Genomic DNA, 23,999 nt, shown 5'->3' with positions numbered 1-23,999 from the left:
AGCCATCTAGACGTGGACATTGCCACAACATATGTATTAGATCTGCTGGTTCTGCTTGGCATCGTGGACACTTTGCATCCGTCCTGATGCCAATGCAGTGTAAAAAGACCAGAGTTTTGTAGACTCTATGTACGATGAAAAGTTGTGACAATTTCCCACCTTCACTCAATAATACTTTCGGTATGGCTTCTAATATATCTTCCCATTGCTCTTGGGGTATTACACCTATGTCCTTCTCCCATCCCTTCATTCTGGATAAGGGGAACGCTTCCAGATATTTATCTAGTAGCATTTGATATATCCTTGAAATAATCCCTTTTTTATCCCCTCTCTCAACTATTAATTGTAGGGAAGCGTCTCTACCTTGATATTACTATTTTTACACATCTCATTAAATACAGTATTTGTAGGAACTGATAGAATCTACTTCTTGGTATATTGTGCTCCTCTTGTAATCTAGTAAATGTTTTGAGTGCTCCTTTCTCCATTAAATCCCCCTTTTTGGTTACTCCCCTATTCTGCCATTGTTTGACAAAGCCCTTGAGATGCAGGAATTCAGGTACAATGCGATTATTCCACAGGTGTAAGTTCAGTAATTCCAACTGCACCCTTCAATTGTTTGACCTTCTCCCAAAACGTCCTCATCAGACAGACCAAATGCGTACGATTATCCACAAAGGGTGTTCCTGACCCCTCCAATATCCACAACAGCTCCCTTCCCCCCCCCAATGCATGTTTAAGTATTTGACCTGTCATATCTGTTGTGCCACAATCTATGCAGCCCTTAAAGTGCTGACATTGCGCCGCTAGGTAATACAACCATGGATTGGGCAATGCCAAACCCCCTGCCGACCTTGGGTATTGTAAGGTCTCCAGTTTAATTCTGGGCTAGCCTTTCCTCCATACCAGTTCCCTAAATACGGAGGTAATTTTCTGAAATCTGTCAAGTAGGATCCATGTCGGGGCATTGTGTAGTACGTATAGTAGCTGGGGCATCATGATCATCTTGATCAGGTTAACTCTTCCAATTACGGACAAAAGCTATTTACACCATGTCTTGGAACGAAGTCTGAATTTAGTCAACATTGGAGACAGGTTCAACTCCTGAAAGTCCGTCAGTCTAGGTTATATATTTATCCCTAAGTATTTAATAGTTTTTACACAGGGAATATTGTTTAATGTAGCTATTGCCGAGGAAACCTGCCCATCTAAAAACATAAGTGCCGATTTGTGCCAATTTTATAGTCAGACCGGACAGTCCTCCAAAGCAACCAAGCAACGACATAGACTCCGACAGGAATGTCGACGTGTCCCCCAGAAATAACAAGGTGTCATCCGCATACATGGCTACCTTATTGTGAATTGATCCATATTTAAAGCCACTTATTGCCTGTGAACATCTGATTGCAGCCGCCAGGGGCTCAATCGCAAGTGCAAACAGCAAAGGAGACAGTGGACATCCCTGCCGCGTCCCCTTAAGCAGCTTGAAGCTCGAGGACAACTCTCTATTAACTCTAATACGTGCCCTTGGCGCAGAATATAACGTCTGCGCCCACCTGATTACGTACTCGCCAAAGCCCATTGTCCGCAGCGTACACCATAAATAACCCCACTCTATACTATCAAACGCCTTGGCTGCGTCAAGTGATAGAATTGCTCTCTCACCCCCATTATCCGCTACACTCTGTATAATAGCAAAGACTCTTCTTATGTTAATGGAGAGTTGTCCTCGAGCTTCAAGCTGTTTAGGGGGACGCGGCAGGGATGTGCATGAACCCAGTCTGGTCAGGGTGTACGATCGTTAAAATCACCTTTTGATAATCTCACCGCCAAAACCTTTGCTAATATTTTGACATCCGCCGCTAGCACCGAAATGGGCCTATATGAATCCGGTAGCTTGGGGTCCTTTCCTGGCTTAGGTAGCACCACTGTGAGAGCATCCTGCATTGAAGCTGGGAGGGAACCTGCCTCTAAAGACTGTTGGAGAACCTTTAGCAGCTCCGGGAGCAGAACGCCACGGAACTTTTTGTATATCTCTGCAGGGAGCCCATCTGAGCCCGGGGCCTTCTCATTTGCCATGGAATCTAGCGCTACATCCAGTTCCTCTAAGCTAATAGGGGCATCTAGCATTAATCTATTCTCAGGGGATAGCTTAGGAAGGTCAATGCCATCCAAGAAATCCATAATCTCGGACTCTACACAACTCGTCTTGGATGTGTAAAGATCAGAATAAAAGTCCTCCATTACCTTCAAAATTTCCCCTGTGGTCCGTTTACACTGTCCCTGCTCATTTACCAATTCTGTTATGCATGACAACCCCAGTTGGGCTTTGGAGATAACCGAGAGTAGGTGTCCCACACTTTCCCCTTCTGCAAAGAACTGCTGTTTGTGGAACTGTCTCCTCTTATCTGCCACTTGAAGCAAATGACATCTCAAATTTTCACTGCCTAGCTTGTGATGCAGCATAGCCTAGCTCTGTTTGAAGCTCACACAGGCCAGAGTCCTTGGTAAGGTTATGCATGCTGCACGTGCTCCTGCTATTAAACTTTCACTGTCACCATGCAAGAATAACATTAAAACTGAATAGGATCTGCACTCTTTGACAACTTTCTTCTTGCTCCTAGCATACTAGAAAGAAAAATATATCAAACTTCGTGGGAGAAACATAAAAAAAAACAGCTCCCTCCATAACAGGTGTGAGTTATCCCCAACCGTAGGGGAACAAGGAATACAAGGAAGTGATGGGCAACTTCTCCGCCATCACTTTCTACTTCAAGTGTCCGGGTCCTTATGTTTAAGGCGATTTTCATGTAGATCCAGCCACTTTAGCGCGTCCTCCGGTCTTTCAAAAAAATGTGTGGCTCCCATGGCCGCCACCCTCAATTTCGCTGGAAACAACATGGAGTATGGTACTTGAAGAGTCCTCAGCCTCCGTTTTATATCCAGGAAGCGCGCCCTGCGCTTTTGAACCTCTAAAGAATAATCTGGGTGTATTGAGACCGTCACCCCTTTAATGGATAATTCCAGATGATCACGTGTTTTCTTCAATATAGTGTCCTTATCTTTATAATGTAGGATCTTAGCTAGAATCAGACGTGGAGGTCTCCCCGGAGGAAGCGGTCTAGTAGGCACTCTGTGTGCTCTTTCCACAGCATACAGCGGAGACATACCTTTATCTTGAAAATTTTCCAACAGCCATTTTTCAATAAAATCAGCGGAATGGGCTCCCTCAGCTTTTTCAGGGACGCCTACTTTTCTAATATTATTCGCCGAGACCTGTTTTCAAGGTCGTCTGTTTTGGCAAATAACTGGGCAATGTCCCGGCCAGACGACTTGGTAGCCATTTTGAGGGGCGTCATTTCATCTTCTAAGCCAGACACTCTTTTTTTCTCGCCCAGTTTCCTTGGGGGACACAGAAGACCTTGGGTATAGCTCATCTCCCTAGGAGGCGTGACACTAAGTGAAGACTGTTAAGCCCCTCCTCCACAGCTATACCCTCAGCCTGGAGAGAGAGACTGCCAGTTTTTGCTTAGTGTCCAAGGAGGCAAGACACTCCCTGCTCTGCAGGGCTGGTTTCTCCTTGTTTAAATTTTAGATTTTTACTTTTTTCTTTTCTTTTTGTTCCAGATCATCAGGGACAACAGAGACGCACTAGACCTCTCTGTTTCTCCCGGGGTTGAGCTGCGCCAGTGCCGGTCACCCGCACGGCTGCCTCCCCCACAGAAGGCAAGGTGGATCAGGGCAGCCTAGCTCCCCTACATCCCGCCAGCGCAAGGGTCGCCCGCACGCCAAGTCCCCCTTCCAGCGTCCTGCCACTACGGTGCCAGTAGCTGAAGGGGCGACCCTGCTGGAACGGACCGAGGGTGAAGACGTCTATGGTGAGAGATTGGCTGCTCCAGCCCAACGTCCCCGTCCCCCCCGGTCTCCTGCGTGCCTGACCCTATACTGGGCCTATGGACCCTTCTGTCCCTGCTAGACCTAGGCTGGCCCCTGGGCTGCCGCAGGGCGACATTCTGCTCCCTCTCTCCTGGCCTCCATAGGTCATTGGCACCCTTCTCCCTACAAGAAGAATGCCTGGGGAGCTGCAGTGGTCCGCAACTAGCTGCCCCTGACGGAGGGGTTATGCAGGCATCCCACCCTCACAGGCACCCGGTCTCAGGGTCCCCCTCCCTCTTACCGGCTACTGCTTCAGGGCCAGAGCCTTGCTGCTCCTGACCCTCCTCTGCCCTCACGGGCACCGGCCCAAGGGCAAGGTGGTTGTGGCTGTTGGCCACATGGTGCGCTGTTATAAGCCAGGGCCCGCTCCATGGGTAAAATGGCTGCCGAGCGCAGGGTCCTCGCTTCTGGGCAGCGGGGTGGGCACCCGCGGCCTGCAATATGAGCGCTATGCTTCAACAGCCCCAGGCCGACCGTCGGAACATTCCGGTCGGCCGGGCACCGCAGGCTTTACGGCCGCGATCCCGGCGCTCTATCCGGGTCCCCGGCTCTTCCGGCCCGCGGGGTGGGCACCCGCGGCCGACATGTGCATGCGCCGCTTCGTTCCCCGGCCGGTACTTGAATACTGTGCGGCCCCGGTCAGCCGGGCGCCGCTAATAATTTAGGCCCCGGCTTCACGGCCTACAATTACTAGGCCGCAAAATTCCGGCCTCTGTTGGAGGGGGCTGGAACTTCTCCAGGCGGGAATTCTTCCCGCCGGGAGGTTCCCCCGCCCCCAGGGGATCGCAGCGCCGCCCTCCAGGCCGGATCCCTGTTAACCCTTTGGGTACAGGCCGGCTTCAGATGGCCTGTATGGGTGCCCCCAGGGGATCGCAGCGCCGCGGTACAGGCCGGCTTCAGATGGGCCTGTATGGCTGCCCCCAGGAGATCGCAGCGCCGCCCTCCTGGCCGGATCCCTGTTTAACCCTTTGGGTACAGGCCGGCTTCAGATGGGCCTGTATGGAACCCCCCAGTGCTCCTGTAGGTGGCTCCCCTTTCTGTTATATATATATATATATATATATATATATATATATATATATATATATAATATATATATATATATATATATATATATATATAGAAAAAAAAAAAAAATTTTTTTTTTTATATATATAACTTGTGGGCTGCGCAGGATGCTGCAGCCTCATGTCAGTACATGCCCCCCTTTCCTAGGCGGCATGTCGCACTCCCCGGCTGCGGCGCTGCCAGGGTCATTTTACCCTCCTAGCCCTCTCTCACGATACGGCGCTGGTCAAGTGCATGCGGCCCTTTCTGTAGGCAGCATTCGTCACCCTCTTCAGTTATGGTACTGCCATGTGCGGGACCCCCCTTCTGGGCGGGATACTGTACTCTCCCTGGCTACGGTTTGGCCTTGTGCATGATCCCCCTTTCATTGGCGGACTACTGCAGTTTCACCGGATACGGTGCTGGCCATGTGCACGACCTCCTTCCATAGGCGGAACGCTACACTCTCACTAGATTCGTTGCGATCTGTGCATGACCCCCTTTTTTTTTTTCTTAGGCGGAATACTGCACTCTCACCAGATACGGTGCTGGCCATGTGCACGATCCCTTTCCATTGGTGGAACGCTGCACTCTCACTGGATTCGTTGCCGATCATGTGCGTGACCCCCTTCCATAGGCGGAATGCTGCACTCTCTGATTTCGCTGACGCCCATAGGCATGACTCCCTTCCGTGGACGGCATTTGGCACTCTCACTGGATTCACTGCCAGCCATGTGCATGACCACTTTCCATAGGTGGTATGATGCACTCTCATTGGATTTTCCCTGTGGCGGCATACATACACTCCCTCGGTCGGTGATGTTCTCTCGCCGGTACGTTGTTGGCCATGTGCATGAACCCCATACATGGCGGGGTGCTTGCACTCTCACTGGATCCGCTGCCGGCCATATGCATGACCCCTCTTCCGTGGGCGGTGTACGCACTCTCACTGGATTCGCTGCCGGCCATGGGCACGCCTCCTTCAGGTGACATGCACACATTCTCACCGACTGATCGCACTCTCCCTGGATGCGATGCTGACCGTGTGCATGACCCCCCCCCCCTCTTTTCTGGGCGGCATACTACACTCTCACCGGATACGTTGCTGGCCTTGAGCATGGCCCTCTAACATGGGTGGAACGCTTGCGCTCCCATTGGATACCGTGCTGGCCTTGTGCGTGACCACCCCTCATTCCATGGGCGGAATTTTGCACGCTCACGAGATCCAAGGCTGTCCTTGTATGTGCCGTATTGGACTTGCACATGTTCCCCTTCATTGGGAGTAGTTACACTCTCACGAAGTTTCGGTGTTGGGTGAGTTGTTGCACACTCACTTAATGCTAGGATAGCCCTGTGCATGTCCCCCTTTCACTAGGTGGACCTCCTGCATTCCTGCTGGATACTGTGTGGCTATGTGCATGGCGCCCTTCGGGGCGAAGTATGGTATGCCCTACTTCTCTGACGTAGGTACGGCCTTGGGCATTCCCCCCTTTTTTTGGGGCGGGCTTTTGCACCCTTGCCGACTGCAATTTGCCAGGTACATTTCCCCCCTTTCGGGGCGGTCAGTTTTGCGTTCCATCGCATACCATACTAGTCTTGTGCATAACTCCTTTTCAGTTTGCACTTTGCACTTCCGTAGATACTGTGGCACTCTGGCTGGCCTTCGCTGAGTGATATTTTGGCAGTGAGTGGACGTTTTTGTGCGTTGTTTGGGCCGTGTATACCTTCTCGTCCCGTAGATGGGTTGGCCTTCTCACTGCTTACGGGGCTACTCGTACGTATCCCTCCTTTCCTCCTGCGACATATTTTTTTCTCTTGGGAGACGGTGTTTGCAGCAAGCCTTGCACTATTCTCTAAAGAGATCATTCTGTCCACCTGTGTAAGCCTAAGGTGTTGTCCAACAAACAATAAATGAATGCCTTATATATAAGTAGACGGCCTCTACCTGCTCGCTACTGCTCAGAGCTGGGCGGTGCTCATTCATTTCGTTGGCCCTTCCGCCGGGGAGTGTTCGTGGTTCCTAGACACGTACCCATTCGTCTTCCCGCAGCATTGTTTCCCTGCGCTAGTGGTCACATGGTCGAGAGTGCTGTCTGCAGCGCCCTTCGCATTCTATGTTGGCTCTGGCGGGACTACGGTCCCCTCGCCTACTACTATTTCCTTCTACCAGGTTCGGGCCGCTCTTCTTGGGAAAGGTCACCCAACTTCTCTTGGGTGCTCGCTTACCCAGGTCCGGAGGACATCCACCTTGAGTTCTTCAGGATATTCGCCTTCTGCGAAGCGGTGAACCGGGCGTCTCAGTGTAGCGGGGTTCTGCTTTTGAGCTGTCCTATGGCTTCTCTATGCCCACTCCTCCTTTCTTTTGGAGGGTGTTATCCCGGCCTCTGTCTCGACTGCCTTTTCTCGCCGGTTCTGTTTGGCTCCCACTCAGTACGGATCTCTCCGATGTGGCTTCTGTTCCGGCCACGCTTCAGAGGATGTTCCTTCTCTGCCCTCCCCTCTGGGAAGAGCATGGTTGTTCAGGTGGATGGTTCTGGTGTCTTGTCCACACTGACTGTACTAGCTGTGTACCTATCTAACGGGTCTACCGCGTTCTGTCCTCCCGCTGGGTGCAGATTGCGTTTTTTCCATTCTAGGCAATGTTTCTGCTATGGATTTACCTTCTCGGTAACTTGGGAGGACTACTATTTAGTCCGTCTTCCTGTGGTGGCTACATCGGCTTGGGCTTTAGCCTGTCTTGTCCTGGCATCGGGCGGTTGCTGGGCGGACCCTTCGGTTCCTGTCCGTCTGCTCCCCCACTCCGGGTGGATACGGGACAACATTGTTCGGGGCCGACGGGACCCGTTCTACCGACCGTTCTGCCCGTGTTACTGATCATTGGGTTTTCGCCCGCTTGCCCAGGCGACTCTAGTGAGCTCGCTAGTGTTCGCTTCTAGCCGAGTTTTCGTCCAGGATCTGTGGTAGGACTTAGGACTTTACCTGGGGTTCTGTGGGAAGCTGGGCGTTCCCCCACTCTGCCTTTCTCTCTCCATGGTTCTGTCTTTCTCCAGCCCGGCCTGGACCTGGGGCTGGGACTCCGTTGCTTGAGGTATCAAGTGTCGTTCCTGTCCTTCCTCTTTCAGCGTTCCCCGACCCTCTGGGCCTGTCAGGAACTTCTTCCATGGAGCGGCTCTTGGGTTCCTTTGTACTGCCCTCCGTTACCGTCCTGGGAACCACATACTGGGCTCTTGGCGCTCCAATTTTTCCTTGGAGCCGTTACAGAAGTCCTCTCTACTCCTTCTGTCCTGTACGGTTGGGTTTCTGTAGCCATCGTGTCTCTGACTGGTGCCTGAGTGGCGGCCCTTCTTGTTCCGAGCCTTCTGTCTTCCCCCAGGACAGGGCTGTTCTCCATTCCGTCTCTTCCTTCCTTCGGAAGGTGGTGTTTGTCCTTCATTTCATTGAGGCAGTCGTCCTCCCCTTCCCACCCCCGGGAACGGACACTTCACCGATTTGGACGTTGTTTGGGCCTTGCAGTTTTTTACTTGGAGATCTCCGACTCTTGTCGACGTTCGGTCTCTTGTGTTCCCAGGAGGTCCGCGCAGGGGTTGAGGGCCTCCAGGGTGGCTTTCCTCCGCTTTCTCAGTGTGGCTCTTGCTGTGGTTGTCGCACCAAGGGCAGGGTTCTGCTTTTGGTGTCACCATTCATTTTGCCAGAGCTGTCGGTTTTTCCTGGGCCGGAGGCATTAGGCTTCGGCCATGCATTTGTAAGGTGGTCACTGGTCTTCCTTGCACACCTTACCGAGTTCTACAGGGTGCATACTCGGCCTTCGGCGTATGCTGCCTTGGGCCGCCTGGTCTGCAGGCGGCGGTTTTTTGTTGCCTTCGGGTGCTTCGCCTTGGTGCTGTGGTCCCTCCCCCTTTGGACTGCTTTTGAACGTCCCAAGGTCTTCTGTGTCCCCCAAGGAAACTGGGCGAGAAAACGAGATTTTTGTATAACTTACCAGTAAAATCTCTTTCTCGCTCTTTCCTTGGGGGACACAGCACCCACCCATTCTTTGTTCTTCTCTGACTGTTTCCGAGTTTGTTTTACCCTTTGGGTAGTTGGCTTGTTGGTTCCACTTTTTGGACTTTGCCTTTTCTCACTACTTGGACACGCAACTGGCAGTCTCTCTCTCCAGGCTGAGGGTATAGCTGTGGAGGAGGGGCTTAACAGTCTTCACTTAGTGTCACGCCTCCTAGGGAGATGAGCTATACCCAAGGTCTTCTGTGTCCCCCAAGGAAAGAGCGAGAAAGAGATTTTACTGGTAAGTTATACAAAAATCTCGTTTTTCCACCTCAGTGGTTCGTTCAGAAATCTTGTGCAGGTCATTTCTAATAAGTACTAAATCCTCCCTCAGTCCCCCCACTTGCAATGACAGGGATTTGAGGGTGCTGCTGCAATGTGTCACTGCCCTCATGACATCTTGGAGTGTCGGCTCTTTATCTGAAGGTGCCTTTACCTCCTTAGCTGTATGGCTCTGCTTACCAGTTGTTGCAGGTGCCCGGGCTCCCTCCAGACTATGTTCTCCCTCCACCGAGGAGTCCCCCTCCCCCTCTGAAGATGGATCCGTCTCCTCTCGGTCTCTTGAGCACATTTTCGCTTCGCCCGAGTCACGGGCATACTTGCTGAGCCGCGCCGCTATGTTCCGGCTCATCCTGTCATGCGGGTCCTCCCCTTCATCTTCCTCGTGCCATTTTGCGGCCGCAACTCCCGCTCTTCTCTGAGACTCACTCTGGATCCTCTGGGCATTTTTGCCAGTTTCTGCGAGCTTCTGACCATTGTCCCCGCAACCGCACGTCAGTCTCTCCGCTTCAGAGTGCAGATAAGTAGCTTTTCAGGTGTCTATTTAGGATAAACAGCAGGAGCTCTTCACATGCGCGCCTTACTCCATGCCGCGCTAGGCCACGCCCCTCAGCGAACTTCATATTTTGTGCGGGCTCGTGTTGTGGTATTTACTGAACTGCATTATGGATTCCGTTACCACGGACCATAACGCAATTCCATGACTGAATGCATAACTGAATGCTTTTAGAGGCATTCCGTTATTCATTCCGTCATAATAGAAGTCTATGGCCTGCATAACAGATCAGACCGTTTTATGTTATGCTGGAGTCCTCTCCTGCATAATGTAAACCAGACGGATCCGTTATGCAGGCCATAGACCTCTGTTATGACGGAATGCCTCTAAAGGCATTCCGTCATGGAATTGCGTTATGGTCCGTGGTAACCGAATCCATAATGCAATTCAGTAAATACCAGAACACGAACCCGCACACGAACTTCAACTCCTGTGTCAGTTGGAGAGGCAGAATGTTGGTCACATGACACAGCTGAGTATCAGAAGGGAGGGTATAAGTCACAAATACAGTCACCGGTAAGAACATTACCTTTATTACAATTTACATCATGTGTTTCTTTAAAAAAAAAAAAAAGACTATTTTCCCGCTTCCTTTTTTACATACTTTTACGAAATACTAAAATAAAAATGCTTAAAAATAAAGCCCCATTTATCACCTAAGAAAAGGTGCTAAAATTTGTTACGTAACTGAACAGAAAAAAAAAGTTATGGAAGACACATGCACTAAAAATACAAATACGGAAGGGAAGTGCTTCTGGTCGGGGGGAGAGGTTAAAACAACATTAATTCAAGGGTGCTGTATGTATGAAATGCAAAAGTACCCAACATGAGATAATAAAAACAAAAAGTTCAATAAACAAAGTTACATAGTTGACAAAGTTGAAAAAAATACATCAAGTTCAACCTATAATCCTTCTGTATTGATCCAAAGGAAGGCAGAAGCTCATATGAACTTACTGAGCTTACTGATGATCCTGCCCACAAGGGCTTATAAACTACAAGTGAAGAGGGATGGAGACAGTAGGTGTTTAGTATAATGGCAGCTGGATTTATGAGATTTAAAATGTGGGTTCTCAGGTAGGCGATGTGGCTCACTCTGCGTTCCAATCAGAGCCTTCGTAGTGAAATGGTGGGGCAACAATCAGTACCATGACAGCCTGGGGTTTCCCATGCCGGTCATTGTAACCTCCCTGCTAAGCTGTGCACGAGGCACAACTCAGCAGGGAGCGTGTCAGAATTCCATTCACCCCAACAGATCTATTAGAGCAGGCATGCTCAACCTGCGGCCCTCCAGCTGTTGTAAAACTACAACTCCCAAAATGCCCTGCTGTAGGCTGATAGCTGTAGGCTGTTCAGGCATGCTGGGAGTTGTAGTTTTGCAACAGCTGGAGGGATGCAGGTTGAGCATGCCTGTATTAGAGTGAATGGACAAGGGAGCAAACGGTCCCAGGTTCTAGTAAAAAGTAATAAAAGACTTTAAAAAAAAATAACACAAACACATTAAAAATTTTATTCACCCCCCCCCCCTCACAATTTTACATTTAAAACTATATAAGTTATAAAAAAAAAATATTATATCAGGTATCACTGCGTTTAAAATGTCCTGAACTATTTTTTAAAAAATTTCCTGTGCGGTGAACGCCGTAACGCAGAAAAGAAATACACTTCACCATTTTTTAGTCGCCTGCAAAAAATTTGAATAACAGTGATCACTGTTGAAAGTACCACAAAAATGGTACCAATAAAAACTATATATACAAACAATAGAGCTAGGAAATGGGGGTCATTCTAGATAAAAGTGGTACAATACCGACTATAAATGAGTATACATGAATAATGGAAGCGCTTAGCGCACATACGTGTCGGGCCCATCTACCAGGCGTCAAGGTGGCTTCCGCAGATGGGTCCCTAACACTAAATATACCGCCTCACTTTGGACTTACTTAAGCCTACAATATTCAAGGCAGTGTAGGAACCAGCTACAAACGTACTCTGCTCTGAAGTCCCAGGTAGATGGGCGTGTCCAGTCTAAAAGGGGTGCCACCCCCAACATGTTGCAAGAAAATTTAGACTAAAACCTTCAGGATCACCGGTGCATATCCATGAGGCAAACATAATTACAAAAACAAAATGGCTGCACACCGTTATATATACAAACAATAGAGCTAGGAAATGGGGGTCATTCTAGATAAAAGTGGTACAATGCAGCCATTTTTTTTTTTGTAATTATGTTTGCCTCATGGATATGCACCTGTGATCCTGAAGGTTTTAGTCTAAATTTTCTTGCACCAATAAAAACTAGTCGGAAAATGGCAATGCAAAGAAAATATACGGTATATTTTTTTCAAAGTTTTTTTTTTTTTGTAATAAAAATAAAAACTATACAAGTTTGGTATCGCCGTAATCACATTGAGATGCAGAATAAAGACGTCATGTCATTTTCGGCGCATGGTGAACGCCGTAATGTCAAAACCCCAAAGACATTGGCAGAATTGTGTTTTGTTTTTGTTTGTTTTTTGCCCCACAATTATTTTTTTCCATTTTCCAATACAAGACATGGTAAATTAAATGGTACCATTTAAAAATTCATGTTGTCCTGCAAAAAATAAGCATTCTTATGGCTATGTGAACAGAAAAATAAAAAGTTATGGATGGCTGTGTCCACTATGAGCTATCTGGGGGGTGATGGGAACAGGGCCTCATTAGACACCGTGCTCCGGTGCTGGCCTCAACAGTGCTGAGCTTTCTTGTCAGGCAGCCTGACAGCATAGCTTACACATATTACTACCTAATGTATAGTAGGAACTCTGCTCTACAATAGTAAATAATTATGTGATCATCAGTGATCTGATGTATATGCTGCAGGTGCCCTAAGTACGCTGATCCGATACATACTGAAAAGCACCAAAAAATTCTAGCGCATGTGCTGTAACTGCTAAAGATGACCACCAGTTGGCGTCTGGAGTACAAGTTTCCACAAGCTGCGCTTGCTGGGCTGAGTAACACTACATGCTTGCTCCTGTACACAGGCACAGTCCATGCAAGACCATATTAATCATTTCTTAATCTCAACCATGCCACTGAACAGATTGGGGAATCCATTAATAGGTCCATAAAATGTGAAATCTGAACAACTACTGCCCAGTACAACCTATTTGATTTTAATACGATCCCAATTTGTCACCTTATCTAAATTTATATTACAGCGTATATTGTCCAGCTTTGTAATACCTACTTGCACAACCTCTGTATTTTCTTTCTCTTTTATTAGGTGCTGTTTTAGTATTTCTCCCCGGTTTTGCAGAAATCAAAACGCTGTATGAACAGTTGCAATCAAACGCCTTGTTTAGTATTAGACGTAATAAAAGGTACATATTATTATTATTATTATTATTATTATTATTATTATTTATTTGCTATAGATGATCTTAATGAGGACATGTCACCCAAAAAATGGAATGCAATCTGAAAGCACCATGTTATAGAGCAGGAGGAGCTGAGCAGATTGATATATAGTCTTTTTGGAAAGGATTCTGTAAAACCTGTGTTTTATACATTTATATCTTAGCTTTTTCCACTTCCTGTAAAGAGCTATCAGTACAGGAGGGAGGTATTATCCGTGACTGACAGCTATCTCTGTGTACACACAATGCTATCAATCACTGATAACACCTCCTTCCTGTACCAATAGCTGTTCGCAGAAGGTAGAAAAAGCAGATATATAAATGTATAAATTACAGGTTTTACTGGATCTTTTCCCACAAGACTATATATCAATCTGCTCAGCTTCTCCAGCTCTATAAAACGGTGCTGTCAGATTTCATTGCATTTTTCTTTAATTAACAAATATAATACCATTGCACTAAATGATTGTTGTCTGATCCCTCTGACAGGTGTGTCATCTACCCCCTGCACTCATCCCTTTCCAGTGAGGAGCAGCAAGCTGTCTTCCTAAGGCCACCCCAGGGGGTTACAAAGATAATCATCTCCACCAACATTGCTGAGACCTCGATCACTATTGACGATGTCGTATACGTTATTGACTCAGGCAAGATGAGGGAGAAAAGGTATTGAAAGTGATATATACGTAACCTGTAAATGAGAGATGATGATATTATTATTTATTTTAACCCCTTTGGCGACCTCTGCTGTATGGCGGAAGTGGCCACTTTAAAGATGGTGCCTACTCGAGCGTTTAGCAGGCGCCACAGCTACCAGGTTTCTGATGTTTCAAACAGCAGAGACCCGCAGAAGATGTATGATCGCATGAATTTGACCTCTCAGATACTGTTGCCAAATGTGACCACGGCATCTGAGCAGTCTGGAAGCGGGAGTCACACACTCCCGTGCCCATAACCATTCCCTGGCTGAGATTGGCGAACCTGTTATGGTATAGTAATAGCCCGAAGCCTCAAGCAGGCTTCGGTAGCTACAGTCAGGTCATAAATATTGAGACATCGACACAATTCTACCGTTTTTGACTCTATACACCACCACAATCGATTTGAAATGAAACGAACAAGATGTGCTTTAACTGCAGACTGTCAGCTTTAATTTGAGGGTATTTACATCCACATCAGGTGAACGGTGTAGGAATTACAACAGTTTGCATATGTGCCTCCCACTTGTTAAGGGACCAAAAGTAATGGGACAGAATAATAATCATAAATCAAACTTTCACTTTTTAATACTTGGTTGCAAATCCTTTGCCGTCAATTACAGCCTGAAGTCTGGAATGCATAGACATCACCAGACGCTGGGTTTCATCCCTGGTGATGCTCTGCCAGGTCTCTAGTGCAACTGTCTTCAGTTCCTGCTTGTTCTTGGGGCAATTTCCCTTCAGTTTTGTCTTCAGCAAGTGAAATGCATGCTCAATCGGATTCAGGTCAGGTGATTGACTTGGCCATTGCATAACATTCCACTTCTTTCCCTTAAAAAACTCTTTGGTTGCTTTTGCAGTATGCTTTGGGTTATTGTCCATCTGCACTGTGAAGCGCCGTCCAATGAGTTCTGAAGCATTTGGCTGAATATGAGCAGATAATATTGCCCGAAACACTTCATAATTCATCCTGCTGCTTTTGTCAGCAGTCACATCATCAATAAATACAAGAGAACCAGTTCCATTGGCAGCCATACATGCCAACGCCATGACACTACCACCACCATGCTTCACTGATGAGGTGGTATGCTTAGGATCATGAGCAGTTCCTTTCCTTCTCCATACTCTTCTCTTCCCATCACTCTGGTACAAGTTGATCTTGGTCTCATCTGTCCATAGGATGTTGTTCCAGAACGGTGAAGGCTTTTTTAGATGTCGTTTGGCAAACTCTAATTTGGCCTTCCTGTTTTTGAGGCTCACCAATGGTTTACATCTTGTGGTGAACCCTCTGTATTCACTCTGGTGAAGTCTTCTCTTGATTTTTGACTTTGACACGACACACACAAACCTACCTCCTGGAGAGTGTTCTTGATCTGGCCAACTGTTGTGAAGGGTGTTTACTTCACCAGGGAAAGAATTCTTCTGTCATCCACCACAGTTGGTTTCCGGGTCTTTTCGTGTTGCTGAGCTCACCGGAGCGTTCCTAATTTTTAAGAATGTGCCAAACAGTTGTTTTGGCCACGCCTAATGTTTTTGCTATCTCTCTGATGGGTTTGTTTTGTTTTTTCAGCCTAATGATGGCTTGCTTCACTGATACTGACAGCTCTTTGGATCTCATCTTGAGAGTTGACAGCAAAAGATTCCAAATGCAAATAGCACACTTGCAATGAACTCTGGACCTTTTATCTGCTCATTGTAATTGGCATAAAGATGGAATAACACACACCTGGCCATGGAACAGCTGAGAAGCCAATTGGCCCATTACTTTTGGTCCCTTAACACGTGGGAGGCACATATGCAAACTGTTGTAATTCCTACACCGTACACCTGATGTGGATGTAAATACCCTCAAATTAAAGCTGACAGTCTGCAGTTAAAGCACATCTTGTTCATTTCATTTCAAATCCATTGTGGTGGTGGTGTATATAGCCAAAAATGTTAGAATTGTGTCACTGTCCCAATATTTATGGACCTGGCTGTATTACTAGAATATACCAATACAGGCCAGCAGGTGGCAGCACTATATTCGTGTATTGTAAATGGAGTGTTCTATTATGGCTATTTAGCCATCACAGGACACAATAGGCAATCTAAGGGTACTTTTACACTTGCGGCAGGACGGATCCGACATGCTGTTCAACATGTCGGATCTGTCCTTCCGCTATTTCGCCGGACCGCCGCTCCGTCCCCGTTGACTATAATAAGGACGGGGGTGGAGCTCCGTCGCAGCACGGCAAAAGCCGCCGGACTAAAATGTCGGACATGCAGGACTTTTTAGTCCGGCGGCTTTCGCGTGCTGCGCCGGAGCTCCGCCCCCGTCCCCATTATAGTCAATGGGGACGGAGCGGCGAAATAGCGGAAGGACGGATCCGACATGGTGAACAGCATGTCGGATCCGTCCTGCCGCAAGTATGAAAGTAGCCTAATGAGTGCCAGGGTGACTGGAAAAAAAAGTAAAAATAAAATTTTTAAAAAAATATAAAAGTTCAAATCACCCCGCTTTCCCCAAAATCAAAATGGATAACCAATAAAAAAAAAATACACATCATGGGCATCGTTGTGTGTGAAAACGCCCGTACTGTTTAAATATAACAATATTCATCCCATACGGCGAATGACGTAAATGGGGAAAAGAATTGCCAAATTGCAATTTTTTTTGTCACTTCACCTCCCCCAAAAAATTTAATTAAAGTGATCAAAAAGTCGCACACACTTCAAAATGGTATCACTAAAAAGTACAGCTCCGTACACATAACTACAAAAAAGTTATAGAGGTCAGAATGTGGCGATGGAAAAAAAAATATTCTTTTTTTTTCAAGGTTCTTATTTTTTATTTCAGTATTAAAACACAAGAAAAACTGTGCAAGTGTGGACCATATTTTGGGTCCATGTCCGATCTGCACACGGATCCACTCACAAAAACCCATTAATTTCTATGTGGCCACAAAAAATGGGGATGTCGTCCGTATGCTGTCCGCATCCGTGTGGCCATTCTGCAAATTATAGAACTTTTCCTTCTCTTTTGTTTTGCAGACAAGAATAGTACCTTATTTTTCGCTCTATAAGACGCACCAGCCCATAAGACACCTAGGTTTTAGAGGACAATAAGAAAAAAATATTTTTCATTAGACCTCAGGTCAGACCACCAATCAGACCTCAGCTGACAGCCCCAATAAGACCCCCAATCAGACCACTTTTGGGCGGGGGAAAATGCATCTTATGGGGCGGAAAATACGGTAATTTCTACTAATAGGAATGAGAAAATTGCAGAATGCACATGGCCAGTATCCGTATTTGCATGAGGCCTTAATTTGAATATTTTAACATTGCTGCTTTTTAGGTATGACCCAGGTAAGAGCATGGAGAGTCTGGAGGACACTTGGGTGTCTCGAGCCAATGCCATACAAAGGAGAGGGCGAGCTGGTCGTGTAGCCTCTGGAGTTTGCTTTCACCTGTTCACCAGCCACCACTATGAGCATCAGCTGTTAGAGCAGCAGCCGCCAGAGATCCATCGAATCCCACTGGAACAGCTCTGTTTGAGGTATTGCTAATGGCTAGTCACACACTTTTTTTCTCTCTATATACATTTCTTAATTTCTTGTTACTTAAAAAAAACAACAACATATGAATTGCATTTTAGCAGATGATGAAATATTCCCCTGAAAACCTGTGTTTTATTTGATGATCTGACCTCCTGTATATGAACATATTGCAGCTATGAACAACCTCAGAGTTGTACATAGCCACATTTTGGCAACCATAGGCTCTGCACCTTGGTTTCTGTAATAAACCGAAAACTAACTCGCATTGCCAGATCTGTTGCACAACAGACACCATCGACACCCGGTGGACCACATTGACATACAAATGGAGTCTGTCAGGTTTCGCCATACTGTCTGTTTTGGCAGGAAAAATATAGCTCTGCATTTCATCTCAAATATGCCAATTTACAACTGAGTCTCTGATGCAGATGTAAATATAGCCGTAAACCCTTATGTCACGGTCTTTATCCCATCTGACATTTACAGATTAATGTTTAAAATATCTACATGCTTGATCATATACTTCCATAACACATAGATCTCACAAAGTGCAGTCCATTCACACGTCCGTAACGTGTTTTGCGGATCCGCAAAACACGGACAGCGGCTATGTGCAATGCCTATTCTTGTGCGCAATTGCGGACAAGAATAGGACATGTTCTATTTTTTTCGGGAATAGAAATGTGGACCTGGAAGTGCGGGGGCGCATTTCCGGAGCCGGGCCGCACATTGTGCGGCCCCATAGAAATTAATAGGTCCGCAATTGAAATTGCGGACGTGTGAATGGGGCCTAAATCTGTGCCAGTGCTATTCTTGGTGGCCAATTTATATAGTTAAAGGGTAACTGTCATATTTTTTTATTATTTGCTAGTTTATTAGAGCTAGGCATTATTACCTGAGTTAGTCTGTCAATGATTGCCAAAAGATCTGTAATTACCTTATAATAACAGCTTTTAATAATTCACTGGCCCCTTAAAAGACCGTTGCTATGGCTTTTCTGACTCATTGTATACAGAAGGCAGAGGGGCGGTCCTTCACACTGCATGCCTGCATTGGGCTTTAGAGGGAGGAGGCGTGTCTCTCAGTAATCCAATCTGATTGGCTGGCAGGAAGCTGCTGGCTTCAACAAGTGTGTATGTGAAGTGAGGAAAGGCAGTTTTGGCCTCGGAGAACTGGCAGGGGAGCCATCTTGAGAAGATCCTCATATTGTAGGATTCAAAACAGCCGTAACTAAGGGGAAAATTTAAGTGAAACAGTGCTAAGTGAAGAAAATAAAGATTGCTTTACGCATAATGCTGCAGCAGCAGTAACATATGCTAAAAAAAAATAAAAAATTTATGAAAACATGATGGTTACACTTTAATCAGCTGTTTATACACAGAAGTGATCTTTCATTTTTATGCTTTTTAATTGACAGGATAAAAATTTTAGAGGTGTTTTCAGAATGTCGACTGGAGACAGTCTTGTCCAGATTAATTGAACCTCCCGGGGTGGAATCTCTGCATGCCTCCAAATTACGTCTTCAGGATCTCGGTGCACTAACCCTGCAAGAAAAGCTGACACCACTTGGTTACCATTTGGCCTCTCTGCCGGTGGATGTGAGGATTGGTAAACTCATGCTTTTTGGTGCCATATTTCGCTGTCTGGACCCTGCCCTCACTATTGCTGCCAGCTTGGCCTCTAAGTCTCCTTTTGTGAGTATCAAGACATTAAATCTACACTTCTTTTTAGGAACTCTTGGAATTTGCAGAGTGAAAAAGAAATAAAATAATTTTACCAGTCTGTCTTGAGATCCACAAGTCTGGTTTCTGGTACCCGTTATGAGTATGGATTGCTGACATGTCTGTACAGTGAAAAGGGAACCTGCCACTTAGTTCATGCTGTATCCACCTATTAGACATATCTCCTCAAGGCTCATATACATTATCAGGTTTCCTTAAAGCTAGCAGGTTAAAGGGGTGGTGTCACTTCAGCAAATGGCACTTACTAATGTATTGTGATTGTCCATGTTGCTTCCTTTGCTGGCTTCATTCATTTTTCCATCATATTATACACTGCTAGTTTCCATGGTTACATCCACCCTACAATCCAGCAGCAGTGGTCGTGCTTTCACACTGTAGGAAAAAGCACCACCCTATGTGAGCTCTCACGGTTCAGGCCACCAGAGAAGCCGGAACATTTTCCTATGGTGTGCATGTACGGCCACCGCTAATGGATTTCTGGGTGGTCATAGCCATGGAAACGAGCAGTGTATAATGTGATGGAAAAATGAATCCAGCCAGCAAAGGAGGCAATATGGACAATCGCAATACATTAGTAAGTGCTGCATATTAACTATCTCTACATGATAAATGCCACTTGCTGAAGTGAGACAACCCCTTTAAGGCTCTGTTCACATCCTGTTTAGAACCTATGCTGGAGGTATGTTTAGTGAGAATCTCCCAGTGTATATAGGAAACTGCGATGTATCCCACTGTATGGGCACATACAGGGCTCAATCACCCATAGGCTCCCATGATAAATAAGTGTATACCACATTTTATACAGTTTTACTGTATACCCATTTTTTTATAGCGTAGTTTACTATACTATTCCATTCTGCAAAAGAAGTTATATCAATATATAGCAACCAAAAGGAGTCATTTTTTTGTCTTTCGTCCTGTAAACAGAGCCCTATGGATCATGCTTGATGTATACGGTGGTAGCGTTTCCAGCATAAATGCCCAAACATTGACTTTACTCATGATATTAACAGAGCTTAAGGCTATGGCTATACATTGCATCCAGGCAGCGGCTGAGACGGGGCCCGCACTGCGGCTTGAACCACATGACCATGCGGCAGTAGTCAAGTTACGCATTACAAACGATTCAGTTTTGCAGAATACTGTGCGACCATTAACAATGAACAGTGAATCAGTTTGTAAGTTAGTGAGTTCGTTGAATACTGCCACAGCTTGCATAGCCCTGTGATTCAAGACACTCCATGTGGCCGTGCCCTTAGTCATTTTCCTATTTTTGTAATTTTCCTAGAAATAAAGTGTATCATTTTTATATATTTTTTAGGTGTGTCCATGGGATAAAAAGGAAGAAGCAAACAAGAAAAAGCAAGAATTTGCTGTAGGCAGCAGTGATCACTTGGCTCTTCTCCAGGCTTATAAGGTAGAAGGAGTAGTTCTGTCCCAGGGGACACATTAAAGGGGTTCTCCGCGGATGATTTAAAATGGCCACCAGCAACCTGTCCTAGAATGTGAGCAGGACTGGTTGCCACCACTTACAGAGCTGTCTAGGAAAGTGAGGAGGCAGAGCTATACTATACCGTTCTACAATAGATGGTAATGATGCACTACTGCCTATGATATGCCATCATGGCTGAGCAGCCTAACAGGAAAACTCACCAATATGTAGTATATGCAAGTGCCAGAGCGCAATGTGTAGTGAGACCCTGCCTCCTCACCCTCCTAGGCAGCTCTGCAAATGGTAGCAAGCAGTTCTTCTTACATTTCATTCTGTGTCATTGTAATAAACACGTATTATCCTGTAAGAGAATTACAGGTCTGACATGTTGCAATCCAAAATACCCAATCCTACTTTCCGGTGACATATGTCAGAGAACTGTTGAGGGTTCCCTTGTAAAATAGATCATTGGACATTTGGTGGGTCTGGCTGTCCTAAGTATAATAAGAATGGGCATCGTAAATCATTAAAAACAGCTATAGGGGTTAAAAAAAAGTACCAGTCATTAAGCACCATAAGCTAGGAGGACAGAAAGATGCCATGCTTGACAGTTCATTTTTTAATACAAATTAATACTTCTTTTTTTTACAATACAGAGAACCTATAGATCACTACCTTTATATCACAGGGGGCATGTGGCCAGCTTGGTGGTAGGACCTGGTACAGCTTTGCCAAAGGGTCCCAAGAGTCTGTGCCCCATCTCTGTGTATAATTGCAAACATTAGAAGAGGAATCATTCTAGTTCAAGCTAATGAAAGCTTTCTAGGCTACTTTCACATTAGTGTTAATACTTTCCGGTATTGAGATCCATCATAGGGTCTCAATACCGGGAAAAAACGCTTCAGTTTTGTCCCCATTCATTGTCAATGGGGACAAAACGTAACTGAACAGAACGGAGTGCTCCAAAATGCATTCCGTTCCGTTCTCATACCGGAGAGCAAACCGCAGCATTCTGCGGTTTGCTTTCTGTCCTGGGATGCGGAGCAAGACTGATCCTTCATGACCCACAATGCAAGTCAATGGGGATGGATCCGTTTTCTCTGACACAATAGAAAACTGATCCGTCCCCCATTGACTTTAAATGGAGTTCATGACGGATCCGTCTTGGGTATGTTAAAGATAATACAACCGGATCCATTTATAACTGATGCAAGCTGTTGTATTATCAGTAACTGAAGCGTTTTTGATGAACCCTGCCGGATCCAGCAAAAACAATAGTGTGAAAAATTGGATTTTTTTTGTTCTTACCGTAAAATCCTTTTCTCGTAGTAGGTATTGGGGGGACACAGCACCATGGGTATATGTCCAACTACCACTAGGAGGCGACACTAGACATAAAAAGTGTTGGCTCCTCCCCGTTGGGCTATACCCTCTCCACAGACACTAGGCAGATCAGTTTGTACCAAAAGCAGTAGGAGAGAGAAGAAAGGCAAGGAACCAACAACTCCCGTACCGGGAAAGATCAAGAGACCAGCCCGGAGAAGTGGAAGTAAAAAACATAGGGTGGGATCTGTGTCCCCCCAATGCCTACTACGAGAAAAGGATTTTACGGTGAGTACAAAAAAATCTAATTTTCTCGTGCATGGCATTGGGGGACACAGCACCATGGGACGTCCCAAAGCAGTCCCCGAGGGTGAGAAAAGAACAGCCATGCCACCAGTTTGGCATACAGGTGCGGGAGAACCATGTGACCCAACAGGAAAAAAGCACGGAATAGGCAAGAAGCCTCATAACAAGGGAGAAATCCCAAGGAAACCACAGTGAAGACTGCCAGCACCCCAGGACAAATGCCTGGGAGAAAGTCCCAAATGCAAGAAGAAGGCAAAGGGGAGCACCCAGCTCAGCCGAAGGCTGGAGAGAAAGTAGGACAGCACCGCGTATTGCAACTACCTAACATTTAATTGTCTCAGGCTAAAGCACAAACACTCTGAGGCCAACCCCTGACGGAACAGGGGAGCAAGGAAACATGGAATCACTGAAGGCCAAACGAGTGAGGGAAGCCATAGCAAGGCTCACATGTGAAGGGAGCAGGTCTACCCTCACCGCAAAGCAGGTGAAGAAGTTAAGCGCCCTATTGAAAGGAGAAAATCCCAAAGGCGCTAAGGGAAACCGCCAACCCTTGGAAGGGGAGGGGGTTGTAAGTAAAAGCCAGGAAAAGAGAAAAGATAAGACCTGCATCCCAAAACCAGGAGACGAGGAACGAGCCTCTGAAAACAAAATATCGCTGAGAATCGCAAGACCGGAGAAACTGGCCAAACAAAGTATCGGGGGAAAAAAGGGGACCAGATGCAGGCCCAGGAAATCTCAGCAGGGACACACTGGAGTGAGGGAAGCCATATCCAGGCTCACATATGAAGGGAACAGGTCTCCCCCCACCGCGAAGCAGGTGATGAAGTTAAGCGCCCTATTGAAAGGTGAAAACCCCAAAGGTGCTAAGGGAAACCGCCAACCCTCGGAAAGGGAGGGGGTTGTAAGTAAAGGCCAGGAAAAAGGAAAAGATAAGATAAGCCCTGCATCCCAAAACCAGGAGACGAGGAACGAACCTCTGAAAACAAAATATCGCTGAGAAGCGCAAGACCGGAGAAACTCTGGCCAAATGAAGTATCAGTGAGATGCAGGTCCAGGAAATCTCAGCAGGGACAAACTGGACTGAGAGACATGGGAGGAGAAGGGGAGTACTCCCAACAGTCTGAGGAAGGTTCTACAAACAGGAGGAAGTCCCTCCCGAAGGAGACCATAAGGTGGAAATGCAAACCGTAGCACCAAACCACTCAACACCAGGTACTTGACGTGGGAGGATGGGAAGATAGACACGAATCCCAAGAGGTCCACAAGGCTATTGGAACTCACAAGGGGAACAATCAACCCAGGCCCCTGCCAAACAACGATTATCATACAGAATCTGTGTGGTCAAATGAACGGGGACAAGGAATCCAGAAAGGAGTACCCGGAATGGGCTCACAAGGAACCAGGAACTGAACCATCAGAGGACAACAAAAACCAGAATATCCAAGAAAAAATGAACCACCATAGGGAAAGGAATTGGCCATGGACAACTAGCCATTCTAAGAATAGTGGCTAGCAATCTGCATACATTGTCCCGGGGAGGGCAAGTACAGCAGCTTGGGTTGTACCACTAAAACAACAGACACCAATATGCATAAGGAATGGCGAAGTCGCTATGAAAGAAACTGGGTGTGACTACACGAAATGTAGAAACCAGCTGCGACCGACATACAGAAGACTCCCAGGGGGAGAAAGTACC

At 46.5% G+C, this 23,999-nt stretch overlaps 1 protein-coding gene across 2 annotated transcripts in view; it reads left to right on the top strand.

The window, feature by feature from the left end:
• DHX57 (DExH-box helicase 57) overlaps positions 1–23,999 on the top strand; it is a 95,285-nt gene that overhangs the window by 58,481 nt on the left and 12,805 nt on the right. For both annotated transcript variants that reach the window (XM_040429580.1, XM_040429579.1), the window contains exons 14-18: positions 13,131–13,227; positions 13,753–13,926; positions 17,299–17,499; positions 18,918–19,194; positions 20,564–20,659. In XM_040429580.1, coding sequence (XP_040285514.1) covers positions 13,131–13,227; positions 13,753–13,926; positions 17,299–17,499; positions 18,918–19,194; positions 20,564–20,659 — 845 coding nt within the window. The remainder of the gene's footprint in view (positions 1–13,130; positions 13,228–13,752; positions 13,927–17,298; positions 17,500–18,917; positions 19,195–20,563; positions 20,660–23,999) is intronic.

Source organism: Bufo bufo, chromosome 4, assembly GCF_905171765.1.
Source record: "Bufo bufo chromosome 4, aBufBuf1.1, whole genome shotgun sequence".
NCBI lineage: Eukaryota > Metazoa > Chordata > Amphibia > Anura > Bufonidae > Bufo > Bufo bufo.
The sequence above is the reverse complement of the archived record's forward strand: the minus strand, read 5'-3'. Positions and strand labels throughout refer to the sequence as shown.